Source organism: Cavia porcellus, unplaced genomic scaffold (assembly GCF_034190915.1).
Source record: "Cavia porcellus strain 051 isolate PalLab524CR breed Dunkin Hartley unplaced genomic scaffold, mCavPor4.1 scaffold_6, whole genome shotgun sequence".
NCBI classification, from domain to species: Eukaryota; Metazoa; Chordata; class Mammalia; order Rodentia; family Caviidae; genus Cavia; species Cavia porcellus.
In genome coordinates this window covers 74,331,615-74,348,530 of record NW_026947489.1, presented here as the reverse complement: position 1 = coordinate 74,348,530, position 16,916 = coordinate 74,331,615, and the positions used below count along the sequence as shown (strand labels likewise).

General features: G+C 41.5%; 1 protein-coding gene across 1 annotated transcript in view; it reads right to left on the bottom strand.

Moving 5' to 3' along the window:
* Zzef1 (zinc finger ZZ-type and EF-hand domain containing 1) overlaps positions 1–16,916 on the bottom strand; it is a 116,015-nt gene that overhangs the window by 98,304 nt on the left and 795 nt on the right. Inside the window, exons 2-3 of the mRNA XM_013152041.3 lie at positions 3,379–3,523; positions 612–806 (exon numbers count right to left, since the gene is read on the bottom strand). Of these exons, the coding sequence (XP_013007495.2) occupies positions 612–806; positions 3,379–3,523 (340 nt within the window). The remainder of the gene's footprint in view (positions 1–611; positions 807–3,378; positions 3,524–16,916) is intronic.

Genomic DNA, 16,916 nt, shown 5'->3' with positions numbered 1-16,916 from the left:
GATGCTCGAAAGATTTGTCTCTACACATCATTAACACATTATCATCTAACAAGTCTATGGTGGCTTCCTCCTTTATTCAACAAATACTTCCTAATTACCTACTATGTGACAGACATAGTTCCAGGTGCAAAGAATAAAGAAGCAAATGAGACAGATAAAATACAAGTACATAAATAATGCCATGACTTCAGATAATGATAAGTGCTTTGCAGACCATTAAACCTGCAAATTCGGATGGGAATATAGCTCAGTGACAGAGCACTTGCCTAGCAGGTAAGAGGCTCTGGGTTGGAGCACCAATATTGGATGGGTTAGGGGTACAATGATTGTGACCAGAAAATTGGTAACAGTGGAAAATTGGTAACAGTGGAACAGGGGCATTATAATTAGAATAATGAGGAAAGGCATCCCTGAGCAGAGGACTAAATGATGAAAAACTACATGTGTCAGGAAGGAAAACAGGCAAGCTTCTTATGCTATAAACTGGCTACAGTTTTATTTTCAGAAGAAAAAAAGCAGGGAGAAGGATTGGCTCATCCCGCTAATAAACACTAGGTTTAGAAAAACAATGATAAATATTCCATGCAGACAGCCTTTTCTTTTGCACATACCCCTTTCTTTTTGTACCAGTTGGTCCAGAGACTCTTTCAGAACTGAAGACCGCATGGTGCACATGTTATTACAATGGTCCAGCATTGGGTAGGGAATCATGGTGCTAGAGATCCGATTGCGATGCAGGAAGCGCAATATCATGGATGAGTGCGCGCCAAGGCTCTCCTTTGACTCTGAAAATATGTCTATGAAACCTGAAGAGACAGAATCACTTTTAGTGTTTTAGGGAAACCTTTTTTTCTTGAGACAGGATCAGTATGTAGTTCAGGCTGGTCTTGAACTCATTATGTAGCTCAGGCTGGCCTCGAACTCACAGCAATCTGCCTGCCTCAGCTTCCCAAGTGCTGACATTACAGGTGTGTACCACCACAGTCACTCATGACTACTTTTATACTGAGCCACATAATAATGACAAACTATCCAGTGCTATTGCCACAGTGTGTGGCATCTATATTTTGTATAAATGTCCTACCCATCTCCTGGAGACTGTGGATCTCCGAACATGGAGAAGTCCAGTGTCCCATCCCATCCCACTCCCACCAGGAGACCAGAGCCTCGTGTCCACAGTACTGCTGAAGGTGCACTGATCTGCTCAGAGCACATATCACAAACCAGTCTCATTCCTGCAGTGGGAAGCATTTTCAGATGTCAAACTATTCAGTAAATGAATTAATTTGGTTCAATGAATTCAGTGAAGATGCTGTACAAAGAATACCAAAGAAACTACCTTAGTGTGGGAGGACAATAGAGAGAGGAGCCAGGACTGTGAGATACCACCAGCGGCAACCTCAGCTTACAAAAGTTTGCCCTCAGACAATGAAAATACAATTCTTAAAAGAACTCTTAATAGTTGGGTTGACAGAAATTACTTCATAGACAGTTGTAGCCATGAGCCTGCAGTAGCTAGTAGCTATGTGGGATCAGGATCCTAACTTTCTCTCTCCCTTCCCAACCCTCACCACAGGCGCCCAGCACAGCAGTGCGATAGATATTACTCATTAGCGGGCTCACTGGTTGGTACCCTCTGCTCTCCTAAGAATCTCCCTGCAGTACCCAAATAAAGCTCTGACACTGTTCATGTGCTGGCAATGAAGGTGGGAGTAACACACAAATGCTAAGATAAACCTGAGCTAAGTGTAATGTAAGTATATTTTTAACTGCCATGAGGCGAGGAAAAGTGTTACCATATTAAGATTACCTACAATACTTAATAAAAATGACTAATTAAAGACAACTTGAGTAGGAATGGAAACATGTATCTTCAATAAGATACAGAAACTATCCTGTCCTAGTTCAAGGGTATCACTTCAGCATCAAGCCAGAGGGATCAAGACCAATTAGATTTACATTTATTCATCATGTCTATTTATGACACCAAGTGTACATAGCAGAAAACATTCTTAGGCAATGTAAACTGAGGCTAAAAGGAGGATGTGCAAATTTGGGGTTTGTTTGTTTTTGATACTGGGAATTGAACTCAGGACCTTGTGCTTGCCAGGCAGGCACTGTGCCACTGAGCTACATATCTCCAGCCCAAAATGTTTTTTCTCTCTCTCTCTTTTTTTTTTTTTTTTTTTTTTCTTTTTTTTTGGTACCAGGGATCAACCTCGCACTAGCCAGGCAGGTGCTTATGCCACTGAGCTAAATACCCGGTCCAATGTTTTTTTCTCTTTCAAATGCAACTGCCTTCTAGTTTAAATTAAACAACAACAACAACAAAAAATGAAGTGTAATTTTTTCCAGTTCTGTCTTTATATGAGTCTGAGTCTATAAAGGAAACTATGCAAAATCAAAGGTCAAATTTTCTCATACGTGCAATGTAGAAGCAGCAATTCTTATTTTTAAGCTATTTTAATTCTTAAATTTCAAATTAATAGGGGCTAGGGATTTAGCTCAGCGGCATAAGCGCCTGCTTTCCAAGCAGGCAGTCGTGAGTTTGATCCCTGGTACCGATAAAAACGAAGAAGACCAAAAAAAATCCAATGAATCAAATTAATAGCTTTCTAAAACAAAACAAAAACATGAAGTACTTACTAAGTACCAAAAAAAAGGTCAAATGTGACAACACAAAATAAATAAGAGACAAGGTCCTCTTTTTCTTGGAGTTCACGGATAGTAGTAAAGACAGATATTTAACAAACAGCTGGACTAATTTATTGGTTACAATGGTGATATAGCCCCAAAGTAGAAATGCAAAATGCTAAGAGAACATATAGTAGGAGATAGGGAAGGTTTCTTAAGAGACTGAATAGGGAGATCCGCTAAGGAAGTCAGTCTCCTAACAAAGGTTCATTAAAATGGTAGGACTGAACTGGGCATGGATGGTGGTAGAGGCCTGGAACCCAGCATTTGGGAGACTGAGTAAAAGAATTATAAATTTCAGGCCAGCCTGGGTTACACAGTGAGTTCCAGGCCAATCTGGACTATATAGCAAAACTGTATCTACCAAGAAAAGAAAAAAAAAAGGAAAAAAGAAAAAAGCCAGGCATCATAGTGCATGCCTACAGTTCCAGCACTCAGGAGGCAGGAGGATTGCTGTGGGTTCAAGGTCAGCCTGGGCTATGTAATGAATTCAAGGTCAGCCTCAATTATATAGTGAGACCCTATCTCAAAAAAATAAAATAAAATAACCTACTTGGGAAATGAAAGAGATAAATGCTCTGAAAGCTGCTTCAAGTTTGTCTAATTTTAATTAGTAACGCGGGAAAGTCCACTTAAGTCTAAGCAAGTGGTCTACTGCATTCAGTGCTCACACAAAAGCCTCACCTGGAACAAGAGAGCAGGCCTGCAGTTGTCTGATGATGTGGCTCAACTCCCCTTGAAGATTGGCTCCACTGGAATTCTTGAGGGCCTCCAACATACTCTCAGCATCAACCGTACCATCACCTTCCGCATCAAACTGGGCAAAGGCCTGTAAGATAACGGGTGTAAGAAAATCAAACATGTTCTAATTTTTTTTAAAACAATTCTCAGAACCAGTGATGTTTTTACAAATTTTATTTTATTTTTTTTGGCTGCAGGGAGAAGGTCCACATGTATCATGCAAAGAAACAATTCAGCTCAGTAACTCATTGGGCTTTGTAGCACGTATCTTTATATACACATATACAATTTTATCATCTCCAATTTTATCTCCTCCATGAGAGTAAATATACCCCTCTTCCCACAAATAATTTCTAAAGAAAGTATCCACTAAAATTTTTTTCAATTGATTGCAGAGCTTCAAATACAAAGTAAACATTAAAGTTGGCTTAGGGTAGCATCTCAGGTTTTTAAACACTCTTTGAACACTAAGTTTACCTTGGTTTACTTGCTTCACAGGCCTGCTTTCACTAACCTTGAAATATAACCTACCTTGGCCCTTGCCCATGGGGTTAGGACCATCTGGGAAAATAGTACAGCACAGGATTTGGTCTGAGTCCTGCTCTGATCTTATGTGTGACTTTATATGGGTTACTTTATCTGCAGAAACTTTAGCTTCTTGAACCGAGAGACGGAGTAATTACTGAATTCACAAGCCAATGCCTAGATGAGGAACAAGTGAACAGAGCGCGATACAGTGAGAGCCATTAGCAGTACAGTGTTTCCCTTTCCCGTAATCCGCAGCTTAGGGTGTCCCTGACTCCATTCTGTCCCACAGCATCTAACAGCTGCTTCACAGAGTATCTGTACCCTCTCCCAGGTCCCAAGTCCTCCGTCACCATGGCTTCTATTCTACTGCTTACAGACACATGCACTCTCATGCCTCTTCACCATGAAACACTCAGGAGGCTTCTGCCTCTCTTTCCAAGTAAGCCTCTCTTCCTTTCTTACTTCTCTGTTCCGTAAAGTATGGGAAGATCTCATTGAAGTTTCATGACAGACATAATACCCTTATTTCTATCTCCTCATAGATCTTGGAAAGGTATAATATTCAACAGGAACAAATGCAAACACTTACGTTTGATCTCCAAAACCACAGATACAAATATAGGATGAGGGACAGAGAACTCAGAAGTAACATGTGAAGAATAGATTATATGATTATTTTTTCCTCCATTCAACCTGACAAAATTATCTAAAAGTTAACAGGATCAAAGACTACACTGGTTAAGGTATAATGTTCAACAGGAAAGGAAGTATTTTTGTTCTATTCTATTTAGACACAGTTAGGAAAGCTGAGTGAACATATCAAAAGGAAACAGAGGACAACAGGAGAAACTGATAGGAAGCAGAAACCTCCCTGAGTTCAGCCCTACAGGCCACAGCAGAAGGACCATGACTGCTTTGGAAGCAACATTTTAATTTCTGGGTGTTGGGAATTGAACTAGGGCCTCACGCATGCCGGGCAAGTTACAGGCCTGGACCATGGAACATTACCAAAGGAGGAGAAATGACTGGGAGTAACAGAATACTTCTCTTCAAATGTCATGGGAAATCAGTGCTACCTGGGAAGGAGGGAAGCAGCAGTTAAAATTAACTTCATTAAATAGAAGTTTAGAAGAGCTGGGTGGGTATGGTGGCACAAGCCTGTAATCCCAGCACTCAGGAGGCAGAGAGAGTTCAAGGCCAGCCTGGCCTACATAGAGAGATCCCATCTCAAAACAAAAGCAAAAATAAAAATAAACAGAAAAGTAAGAGTTCATCATAAAAGTAGAGTTGTTTGTTGCCAGTGGGTCATAATGAGTCATTAGGAGGCTCTGGAAAGGAATGTAGAGTTGTTTGTTGCCAGTGGGTCATAATGAGTCATTAGGAGGCTCTGGAAAGGAATGTCCACTACATCTCTCAGGACTCCAGAGTAACAGTGGACAACCAGCCATTAAAAGTGCTCAAAGAAGTCCTACTGAACAAGTGTACTTAGCTCTAAACCCTCTCCAAACCCTACTGTAATATTATAAAGGGATTTGGTATATTATTTTTCTTTTTTACCTCATGGTACACACCTGCAATCCTAACTACTCACAATGCTAATGCAGAACATAGTGAGACCCTGTCTCAAAAAAATGAACAAAAGCACAATGACAAAGAGAAGCAGAAGTGATGCAAGAGTTAAAAAGAAGCTGAGAGGCAGATAGATGCATAGTACCAAGTGAATGACCCAAGAAAACAGAATCCTACAACAGTAGGATCAAGTACAAACAACAGTAAGGATCAAGCTGCTTTATTTACACTGCAGGAAACTGGTAGCAACAGTACTGCTGACAGTGGGGCTAATTAATGAAAAGTCCAATTTAGACAGCAGTAAGAAATTACTGCAGAAAGCCAGGCATAGTGGCACACACATGCCTGTAATCCCAGCACTTAGGAGGCTGAGGCAAAAGGATCACTGTGAGTTCTTCAAGACCAGTCTGGGCTACAAAATGAGTTCCAGGCCAGTCTGCACTGCAAGAGGGAAACCTATCTCAGAAAGACAAGAAAGAGAGACAGAGGCAGAGACAGAGAGACAGAGACAGAGACAGAGAGACAGAGACAGAGACAAGACAGAGAGAAAAAGAGAGAGATTACTGCATAAGCACTGATTTTTAAAAACTGTTATTTTAAATGATGATCTTAAGGGGTCACTGGGTGGTTACTTTGAGGCAGGGTCTTGCTATGTAGTTTGAATTTTAACTTTGAACTCACTATGTAGTCCAGGCTGGCCTTGAATTCACAGCGATCTTCCTCCCCAGTGTGGGGATTACAAGCAGGCACCATCATGCCTGGCAAGTATTTTGTTTTTGAGATAAAATGATATATTGGTGCCTTATTTATAAAAAAATACATAACATTTTAGAAATACATAATAATTAATTTATAGATAAAACGATATCAAGATATTCTTCAAAATAATTTGAGTGGGAGAAGGAAAAACAGGAGGGGTTTAGAGCAAATAAAACTGTCCCTGAGTTGGTAATTACTGAAAGCTGTTAGTAGAAATATGAGAGTCAGTCTGTGTTTACCTTAATTTCTTGTACTTAAATTTTTCCACAGAGGAAAAAAAGACAGTCTCCTCTCCAATCTTGGTAGAGCCTGAGAGCTGATTTTCTAGAGGACAGAGTAGGAAGCACCAGACACATCTGAAAGTGAGAATACCATCTAAAAATAGGAGGCTCCATGTTTACTTACTACATGTTTATAGATTCTCTCAGGGTTCCCAAAATGCTAGCAGACAATCTCATTATCTTCTAGGTGGGAAATCGGAAAAGTCTCCTATGCGTAGCCGACAGCCCATGGGAACAGACCTATAGATCCTGCCATGGGAACCTCTGGATAAGGGCCCAGGCAGTCCGTCTCACAGAGGCCTGGCAGACCGCGCACAGACAGTACCAGGTTCTTCATCCCATTTCTTTTCTGTGCATGTGCATGTGAGTGTGTGTGTGTGTGTGTGTGTGTGTGTGTGTGTGTGTAAGAGAGACAGAAAGAGAGAGGGTGAGAGAGAGAGAGAACATGAGAGAGATATAGAGGATTCACTAAGGATCTCTACACTGAGCTATCTCCCAGCCCTTTTTATTTTTTAATGAGATAGCATTTCATTAAGTTTTCGATCTTCCTGCCTCAGCCTCCCAGAGTGCTCGGGTTACATAGTGTGCTGCCATGCTTGGCTCCTCATACTCTCTACTCCAACCCACTCGCACATTTTTTCCTTTGTGGTGCTGGTGATTGAACCAGGGCCTTATGTATGCTGGATAAGCACTCTACTACTGAGCTAAGCCCAGTCCATAATCCTTAATTCCCCAATAAGTGGACAGCCCAGAATCACTAACTAAACATTTGAGAAAAGACTTAATATTACACACAGGAAAAATAGGGCTGGGGACTTAAATCAGTGGTGTTACACTTACCTAGCAAGCATGAGGCCCTGTATTCAATCCTTAGCACTGTAAAAAAGAAACAGAAAAGCAACTAGAAGAAAATAAAGATTATGTAGGAAGAAGAGAACTTTCAAAAGGATGATCAACATTTTTCAGAGAAATGCTTGAAAAGATTTTTAATGTAAGGCATATAATTCACTCTCATAAATTTACCCTGTTGCTGGGCATGTTGGTACACACCTATAATCCCAGTATTTGGGAGGCTGAGGCAGGGGATCACTGAAAGTTCAAGACCAGCCAGGGCTACAAAATGAGCTCAAGGCCAGCCTGAACTGCACAGTAAGAACTTGTCTCAAAAAGACAATAAATAAATTAATTTAATTTAATTCACCCTGTTAAAACATATAACTTAGTAGATCTTGATATACTGAGTTATACCACCACCATCACCAGTACATAATTCAAAAAAAAAAAAAAAAGACATACTGCAATCATGAAAGACCAGAATACTGTTACCAAAAACAGGTAGTGAGAAAAATTTTAAATGATTTTTAAAATGTCACCAAAAAAATTAAAATCTAAAAGTTGAAAGGTCAGATCAATAACAGGGTCCAGAAAGTAGAGAAAAAGGACAAAATGTTAGAAAGTGGAAGAGAAGAGAGAAGGAAAATCAAGGGACTGGTCCAAGAAGTCTAACTTCCAAACACTGAAACAGGAGTTGCAGAAAGCACATGGAATCAAAATAATTAAGACTCAAGATAAATTTCCCAAATCAAAGGACATGAATTTGGAGGCTGATAGGACTGATAACCTATACAATAGAAGAGACTACAATATCATGAAATTCTACAACAACAAGAGGAAAGAGAAGTTCCTGTATACAGGGAGAGAAACTTGCCTCAGAAAAGGTCAGGATGGAATCAGAGAGGATTCAGTAGTCACCGTGGAAGCCAGAAGGCAATGCCTTAACATTCTTGAGGGGATCTAAATGCAAAATCAATACTTAGCTAAAATGCTAGACTGAAAACAAACCACTTGCCGGGCCATTTGCTGTGGGATACACCTCTAATCCTAGCACTCAGAAGGCTGAGACAGGAGGATTGCAGTAAGCTTTAGGTCTGCCAGGGTTACGCACTGTGAGTTCAAAGCCAGTCTGAACCACACAGTGACACCCTGTCAAAAACAAACAAGCAAACAAGAAAGTGAAAGTTAACCACAACCAAATATAAGCAATAAGGAGGGAGGTTACACAGAAGCACAGTCTCCACCCACCCTGAGGCCTCGTGTGGACACCACAGCCAGGTGACACTTCCTGGCTCCTCAGCATTACATCATACTGAGTAGGCTCAATAGCTACAGGATTAGCACAGCTGCAGCCCACTTGGCTAGAAATGACACATGGATTAGGAAACGCTAAAGTAATGTTTGAGTCCTTGCTAGACTCCAGCATTTTAAGCATATAATATAATTAGTTTCTCATAATAATGACACCGTGAACGCCTCATTTCATAGCTGCACAGAGAGGTCAGCAAACTCGTCTGAGGCCATAAAGCTAGTATTGGATCAAGGCTCCAAGATTCCATTTTCCTTCCTTGATCAGAAAACCTTAGAGATGCTTTCTAGTTGAGTCCACATGCTTCATTCCTCTTAGCTGCATTCCTTTCTTCCACCTACACTCTACAGAATTTTCACTCTAATAATTTGCACTGTGCACCTGCTGCCCAGGCTAACTCTTATCCGCCCTACGAGTGTGCCTCGCTCTAAATCTCAAAGTGATACTCAAGTCCTAGCACTAGGAGAAATTCTTGCACTTTGCAACTGCAACTACTGCATGGCTCATACCCTTCCATGCAACTCCTAGGGTGTATCACAAACAAGAATTCTATTTAAGCAAGACTATAAACTTTAAATTATATACTTCCTACTTTTAATATATTCTGTTGATTACAAACTCTTTACTAACAGCTTCCTCCCAAAAATATGTAATTTCCTGACACTTCATAATTATTCTTAAATAAATGTCTGGGTTATTTAACATCTATCTTGTTTTATGGGACTTCACACAGCACCTCATTCAACACTGAGAATCAGCCATTAAACATATACCTAAACATATGAAGATGACAAGGGCATCTTTGCCTTCTAAGAACCTCAGCCTAGAAGAAATACCTGTGAATAAAAGCAACACTGTAGTAAGTGTGGTAAGTGTTAACAGAAGGAATGAATACCATAAAGAATAATACTTATTGAGCACTTACTATGTACCAAGCATAGTTCTGAGCACTTCATATGAACTAATTCGATATCACATAACAAACCCCAAAATAGGTTCTACCTTTTTACTGGGGAAAAAGAGAGGTACTTTGTGCAAGGTCACATGGCTAGTACTGGTTAATGATGCTTGGACTTGAACCCTCATCTTCTGATTATGGACCCCATACTATCAACGATAGGCCAACAGACAGTCCAGAGACCAGAAGCACAAGAGGCAATGGCCGTTCATTCAAGAAGATGACCCAGAGAAAACACTCCTAAACTTAGCTTGAATAAACAGGCATTCAAAAGCATAAGAAAAGGAAGCAGCCAGCCAGGACAGAGGGGCAGAGTGTGAACACAGATACATGATGCACAGTAGACAGTGCACACGATGACCTGCCTGCTGTGGCTGAAAAGGAAGCAGGGGTAGTAGATGGAGATGGACAGACTTTCAACCAAAGAAATTCTAGAAGACATGGTGAGGAACTCAGCTAAATACTGTGTTAGGGCACTCTAGGATCACTGCAGAATATTAAGGGTTGAGAGGGCAGATCACCCAGATCTACATGGAGCCTTGTAGTGGACTGGACTATGAATCTCTAAGCATGTGCCTTTGTTTCTCTGGTGTCCTGTGAGCCATCAGCCACTGTCACATAGATTAGTGGTAAAAAGCTCGTAGCCTTTGGTGAGCTCTGCAGCAATAACTCTGTCCCTACGATGGATGTAACTCTGTACCCCAGAAGCTACCACCCCATGGGCCACATCAGACCCGTCTGCCAGATGACAGTCTTTGGACCGTTATGTGTAATGTCCCGTGAGTCATCCTGTGCCTCCACTCCTCCAGCCAGTGCTCATCTGGAATGGTTTTAGACTTGCTTCATTGTAGCTCCCTTTGGGCTCCCTCCAGTTTCCCAGTAAAATTCATAGCATTGCTTTTCAAGTTTTGCAGAATGACTCACCATAAGAGGCACTTTTAATTGTATTATTAGACACCACTGTACACATGCTTGATATAGAAGTTTCATGAAATAATGCAGCTTTCTTTCACCAAATATGATGTTCTCTGCTATTTTCTATTCCACTCTATTCGCCTTCCTTTTTTTTAAAACATGTAGGTTAAGACTGACTTCAGATTTCCAACCCACTAATGGGGTGGTTTGAAACACACTGCTGTGGAAGGTAGGGCTAAAAACCCAACTCAGCACGCAGCTATACTCTAACAGTACAAAATGGAATAAGTCTCCACTTTGCCTTTCTAAAAACTAATGAGCCAACATCCCTCTCCACAGGGCTGCTCAGCTGATCTGCTCATTCTCCCCTCCTCTGACACAGGCCTCTTCCTGTAACATCTTTCCTCTGGTGCTCTGCCACCCATGTGGGGACTACTCAGGCAGCACCCAGATGTAGGCGTTGTGTGGAGATAAAAGGTGTAATCGGGTCAAACAGGGAGGAAATCTGCACCCGAGTTAGCATTGGACTGTGGGACACCTGGGACAAGCTTTGTCCTCTCTGGGTCTCAATTACTCATCTTGCTCAAACCTTCTTCGCCAGAGCCTGCTGTATGAACCCAAAGGACCATAAGCAAGGCCAGGCATAGTGGAACACATTTGTAATCCCAGCACTCAGGGGGCTGAAGCAAGAGGATCACTCCAAGTTCAAGGCCAGCATGGGCTACAAAGGGAGCCAAGATCAGCCTGAACTGCACAGTGAGACCTTGTCTCAGAAAAACCAAAACAAATCTGCAAAAAACAAAGGATCATGAACAATGCAATAATGCAAAGTAAACTTCAAAAGAATTGTCTTTGCAATCTACTTAGACCATTGTATGGCTCCATATTTCAATAAAAGACAGGAAAGTGGGCTGGCCAGCTGCAGATTTCCATCCATGTATGCCCCCTTGAACTTGAACAGCATGAAGCAGCATGAGGGTTCAGAACCTCCTCCAGTCCTGTTTAAACTTTTTTGTTTGTTTGCTTGTTTTGCGGTACGGGAGATCGAACTCACAACCTCGCGCTTGCCAGGCAGGTGCTTTTGGCACTGAGCTAAATCCCTGGCCCCTATTTAAACTTCTTAAGCACTACTGAGATCAAGTCTGCATTGCATACACGAGAATGAAGACCACTGTCATCACGTACCAGCACTGTGGCCTTTGATCAGCAAAGGCAATACGACGGCTTAAGAATGGAGGCTGCATGCTGAGTAACTTAAGAAAAACACACTCTACCAGAAGCCAGACACCTGTACGAGCCCATTTGTTGGCTGGGCAGATCACCTGCCCTTTTAAGGCCTCACTTTGCTCCTCTGTACGACTGTCTCACATTTCTTGTCTAAGAAAAGAATTTGAAAGCCAGTCAGAAAGCAGCTCCGGTGAGCATCATCACAGGAAAACAACACTGTTCATTTTACCATTTCTGAGTATTTAGTGTGCCAGGCACCATTCTAGATGCTTTACATGAGCTAACAAATTATCCTGACACAAATTACGTAAGGCAGATACCATTCTGCCCATTTTACAAGTGACGCCACTGAGACACAGCATGGTCAAGCAAGGTGATCAAGGCCAGTTGGCTTGGGCACAGTGGAACCAGGATTTGCTCCCAGCTGGGTTGGCTCCTGAGCCAATTCTCAAGCCTAGTCTAAAGCACAGAATGGGCCAACTTGTGAAACACAGCCATTGGCACCATTAACAGGCTAGCTACATATCCAGTCCAGACTTCTGTGAACAGAGAAGCGTGAGGCACCCGAGCAATGGCTAACCAGGCCCCCACCGCGCACACTCTAACTGTGTGCCAGAGGAGAAGCATCCCACCTTCCTGATGTGCTTGCGTCCTCTCCTCCTCTTCTCTCTCCCCTCCCCACTTCCATGTATTTGCATATGCTACTGCGTTTTAACTGAAATAATCTCTTTCTTCCTTTGCCAGTTAAATTCTTCCATCCTCTCACATCTTGGTTCAGTGAGGCCTTTCTCGAATGCCATGCTACTGCTAAGCACATGACCCTTGAAGCAGAGAGGGCTTCGGGTGGAGCACAGGGCCATCTGAATCCTGCCTCAGGTAAGTGTGGAACTTGCCAGGTGAGGGTGCCATGGTGGGAAGTCCTATAAGAGACAGAAGATCCTCGTTCAGACAAGGCAGAGTTCCAACAGCTGGCAAGGGGCTTACTGGATGGGGCAGGGGCGATGGAGTCAGAGAGAGACAGGGTGACCCATGGACTCTGGCCCATTCAGAGGATACATATTTTGCCCCTCAGGCAGTGGGAGTTGAGGGCTCTGGACTGAGGATAAATAACGCTTGGCGTCTGCCGTGCTTTATGGTATACATATATACACTCTGTCTTAGAAGTCAGACAATCACACCTACATAATTCTATCTGCACATTTCTTGGAATCATAGCCATTCTCAATTAGCTGACTTATGCTCACAACATGATAAAACCAAGATGGACTTTAAGGCTTTTCATAAATTTCTTCTAAAACCCCACATTGACTAAGAACCACTTTTAGTTTCACAGAAACTATATTTAACTGTTTCCTCCAATACCAAGAAATATCTACATATATGGACTGACTGTGAACTATCCTGTGTGATGACTCAGCATTAATCTGGTAAATCACACTGAAGGCACTACAGGTAAAAAGAATGCTTCCTGAGCAAGAAGATGGCCAGAGGATGGATCAAAACAGCCCTCCCTTACTGCTTACAACCCAACAATTCCTACAATACAGCAAATTAAAATAAGACCTACTGATCTTAAATTCTTACCTTAAAGCTGTCTGCTATCAATTCTAAACTCAGCATTGTGTTCCGCCCTACAGCCTTCATGATTTCCCAAAAGTATACTACATTAAGATCAAAAAACCTAATCTCTAGACTCTGGTGATAAATAAGCATTTTAACTCTCTTTCTCTTCCACATAGTAATCTATTAAATATTGCTCCTGAGGAGCAAACCAAATAGTCCTTGTCTTGGACCACACCCACCAAGGGAAAATGTGCACTGTGCTATAAACTGATAAGCTTTTCAGACTTTAGCCCACAGTACAGCTTCAAAAACTTCCTCAAGGCACTGAAGATTAGGGGACCAAAGAACACATTACACTTGAAAATTGCTGGTATTACACATTACACTTGAAACACATTACACTTGAAAAATTCATTAGTATATAATCACATATACTAATGAAAATCTACTCTACCAAGCTAGCTCTTATAAAAATGAAGGAAACGCCAGATGTGGCAGTGTATGCTTGTAATCCCATGACTCGGAAAGCCAAGGCAGGAGGACTTCTCTGAGTCTGAAGCCAGCCTGGGCTATGCAGTGAGTGTGGGCCAGCTTGAACTAGATAGCAAGATCCTGCTTCAAAAATAAATAAATATAAAGGGAAGTCATTCATTTTAGTTGCTACTATGAAGATATTTTGTATTCATAAAATCCTCAAAACTGTATTAAATTAGTACATTTCCAGGACCTAGTAGAATCAACAATGTAAAATTAAACATGTAACTATACACAAAAGTATATACTTATTCAAGTCTGTTATGAAGGTGTCTTTTTTTTTGGTCTTTTTCAGACAGGGTTTCACTATGTAGTTCATGCTGGCTTTGAGCTCACTTTGTAGCCCAGGCTGGCCCTGAACTTGCAGCCATCCTCCTGCCTCAGCCTCCCGAGTGCTGGAATTATAGGTGTGCACCACCATGCCTGACCAGAGTCATCTCTGATTTCCTTCTCCTTCTAGCCCTCTATCTACATCCAATGTGTCTTCAAGAACTAAACTGAGCCAGGCATGGTGGCACATATCTGTAATCAAAGCATTCAGGAGGCTGAGGCAGGAGGACTGTGAGTGTGAGGCCAGCCTGGGTTACATAGTGAGTTCAAGGCCAGCCTGAACTACAAGTTAAGACCCCATCTCAAACAAAACAAAACAAACCTGTGTGGTCTACCTTCTGAACTGTTCTCAAAGTTGTCTACTCCATATTATTTCATTTCACTCTCTAGCTCTAGCCACCAAAACTCTAGATGGTAACAGTAGCTTCCGAACTAACATCTTTGGTTTGACTGGCCCGTTTCTCCACCTGGTTCTCTACAAAGTATCTAGACTCATCATAGCACTCTACTAACACTCCAGTTTTCAAATTCCTCAGCAGGCTGTAGAGGACCTGAACACCTGATCTCTGCCTGATTCTCTAGCCTCATTCTCTCTTCCTATCTTCCATGATCTAGCCATGTGTGTTAAAGACTGCTCTTCTCTACCATCGTAATTAAATATTGATTTTTTTTTAATGCTGAATATATGGCCATAGAATAAAGATGTTTTCCAGCCTCTCGTATAACTAAGCATGGCCAGGTGGTTAAATTTGAGCCAACAGGATGCATGCCATGCCCTTAACCAGGGGCATGGCTCTTCCTCTTTTCACTCTCCCGCTCACTGTAATGGATAACGTGTTGGCCGGAACAGGCAGCTGGCTCACTACGCAGAAGGCGCCTAACGAGGCAGAGTGCAGGAGGTGGATGAAGCCAGGTCCCTGATGACCGAAACTGCGATGCTGTCCCTGAACTCTCTCCTGGACTTTCACAGAAGAGAGCAGTTTGTTTTTTGGTTGTTGTTATTGTTGTTTTGTTTTTGCTTACATCGCTGATGCGGGGAGCAGCTCTAACCTCATACACCGTTCCAGACTCCACAAATTCCCCATTCTCTGGACTGTGGTGGCTGAATTATCCCTGTCTGGAAATACTACTCCTGCTCTTTTCATTTTTCAAAATGGAGGTCAAATGTTACTTTTTGTAGGCAAGTCTTACGAGGACCCCCTGGATGAGATTAAAGAAAGTTATTGACTCTTTATGTCTCTTTATACCAAGAGCAAGCATCTGCTTTGTCCACTATCATCAAGATGACTGGCACTCAGTAAATGATTAGCACCCAATAAATATTTGCTCAACTGAGTAATGACACAGCCCTTAAGTGATTTTCTGGACTGTGCCCCAAGTTTCCTGACCTTATATTATGGGACCTCTATAAAGTCCATCTACAGGTCTGTTCCTGTCAGATACTCTTGTAACATGAATACTGTTTCTCTCCATTCACCTTTTAGACAAATCTGAAAAGTGCCAGCTCCTTGAGTAGATGTACACAGCCCCTTTCACCATCCTTTCACATTCTCATAGTACACGCAGGAACTAAATGAAAGTATTATGTATATCCTTGGGATTTTTAAAATAGAGACTTTTCATTCACATGCTCAATATTTTTAAGAGCTGGGATGACTTAAAGGCATTTTAAAAGAAATCTATAAAAAGGATACAAACTACATTATCTAAATATTCTCATCATGTACAAGAAAACATTCGAAAAAGATTTCAAAAGATTCTAGTTTCAAAGTAAATAGAAGATTTTAATCATATGACAAGGTCTGTTGGTTTATTACTTTGGGTTTTGATTGTTACAGTTTGTTTTTGAGACAAGGTCTTGCTATGTAGTCCAGGCTGGCCTGAACCTGACTATGTAATTCAGGCTGGCCTGAAACGTCTGGCAACCCTCCTGTCTTAGCCTCCAGAGTGCTCAGATTACAGGTGGGCAGTAACAAGCCAAAATTTGGTTTACTGCTTTTTGTACCCATCCTTCACTGACTGAAGATTCTACAAAGCTTATTCATTTTCACAAATTAAATACCCTTTCTGTCGTAAGATTGTGGAGCTGAAACAGTATTTGGAAAGTAGTGGAAGATTTTAAAAAGTCAGGAGAACTGGATCACAGTTCCAGATTTGCCGTTGAAATGACTCATTGAGTGACCATGGATCAGCCTTTCTCTAACTCTAAAATGAAGAGTTAGGTACAGATATAAGGAAAACCTGTGAGTACAGTGCTCACAGGAAATCAGGTACTAACCTACCAATTTTAGGTCTTACAAAGATTTCAATGAAAATCGGAAAGCTAGTTTTCTTAGATGAAACTAGACTGGTTTACAGAGTATGAGATTCCCCTCCTTTTACATCTACTGATACTCACATTGGATTCGGAAAGTGCTCTGCAAAAACCTGTCTAGGCCATAAAACAGAATGGCTTTCACTGCCACTCCCTTGATCCTTGAGTATCATTTCTTTTTTTTTTTCTTCAATTTTTTTCTTTCTCTCTCTCTTTTTTTTTTAATCGGTACCGAGGATTGAATTCACGACTGCCTGCTTGCAAGGCAGGTGCTTATGCCGCCGAGCTAAATCCCCAGCCCCGTGTATCATTTCTATTAAACATTTTTAGAGTCTGATAAGAAAGCTCCAGAGAGTAACT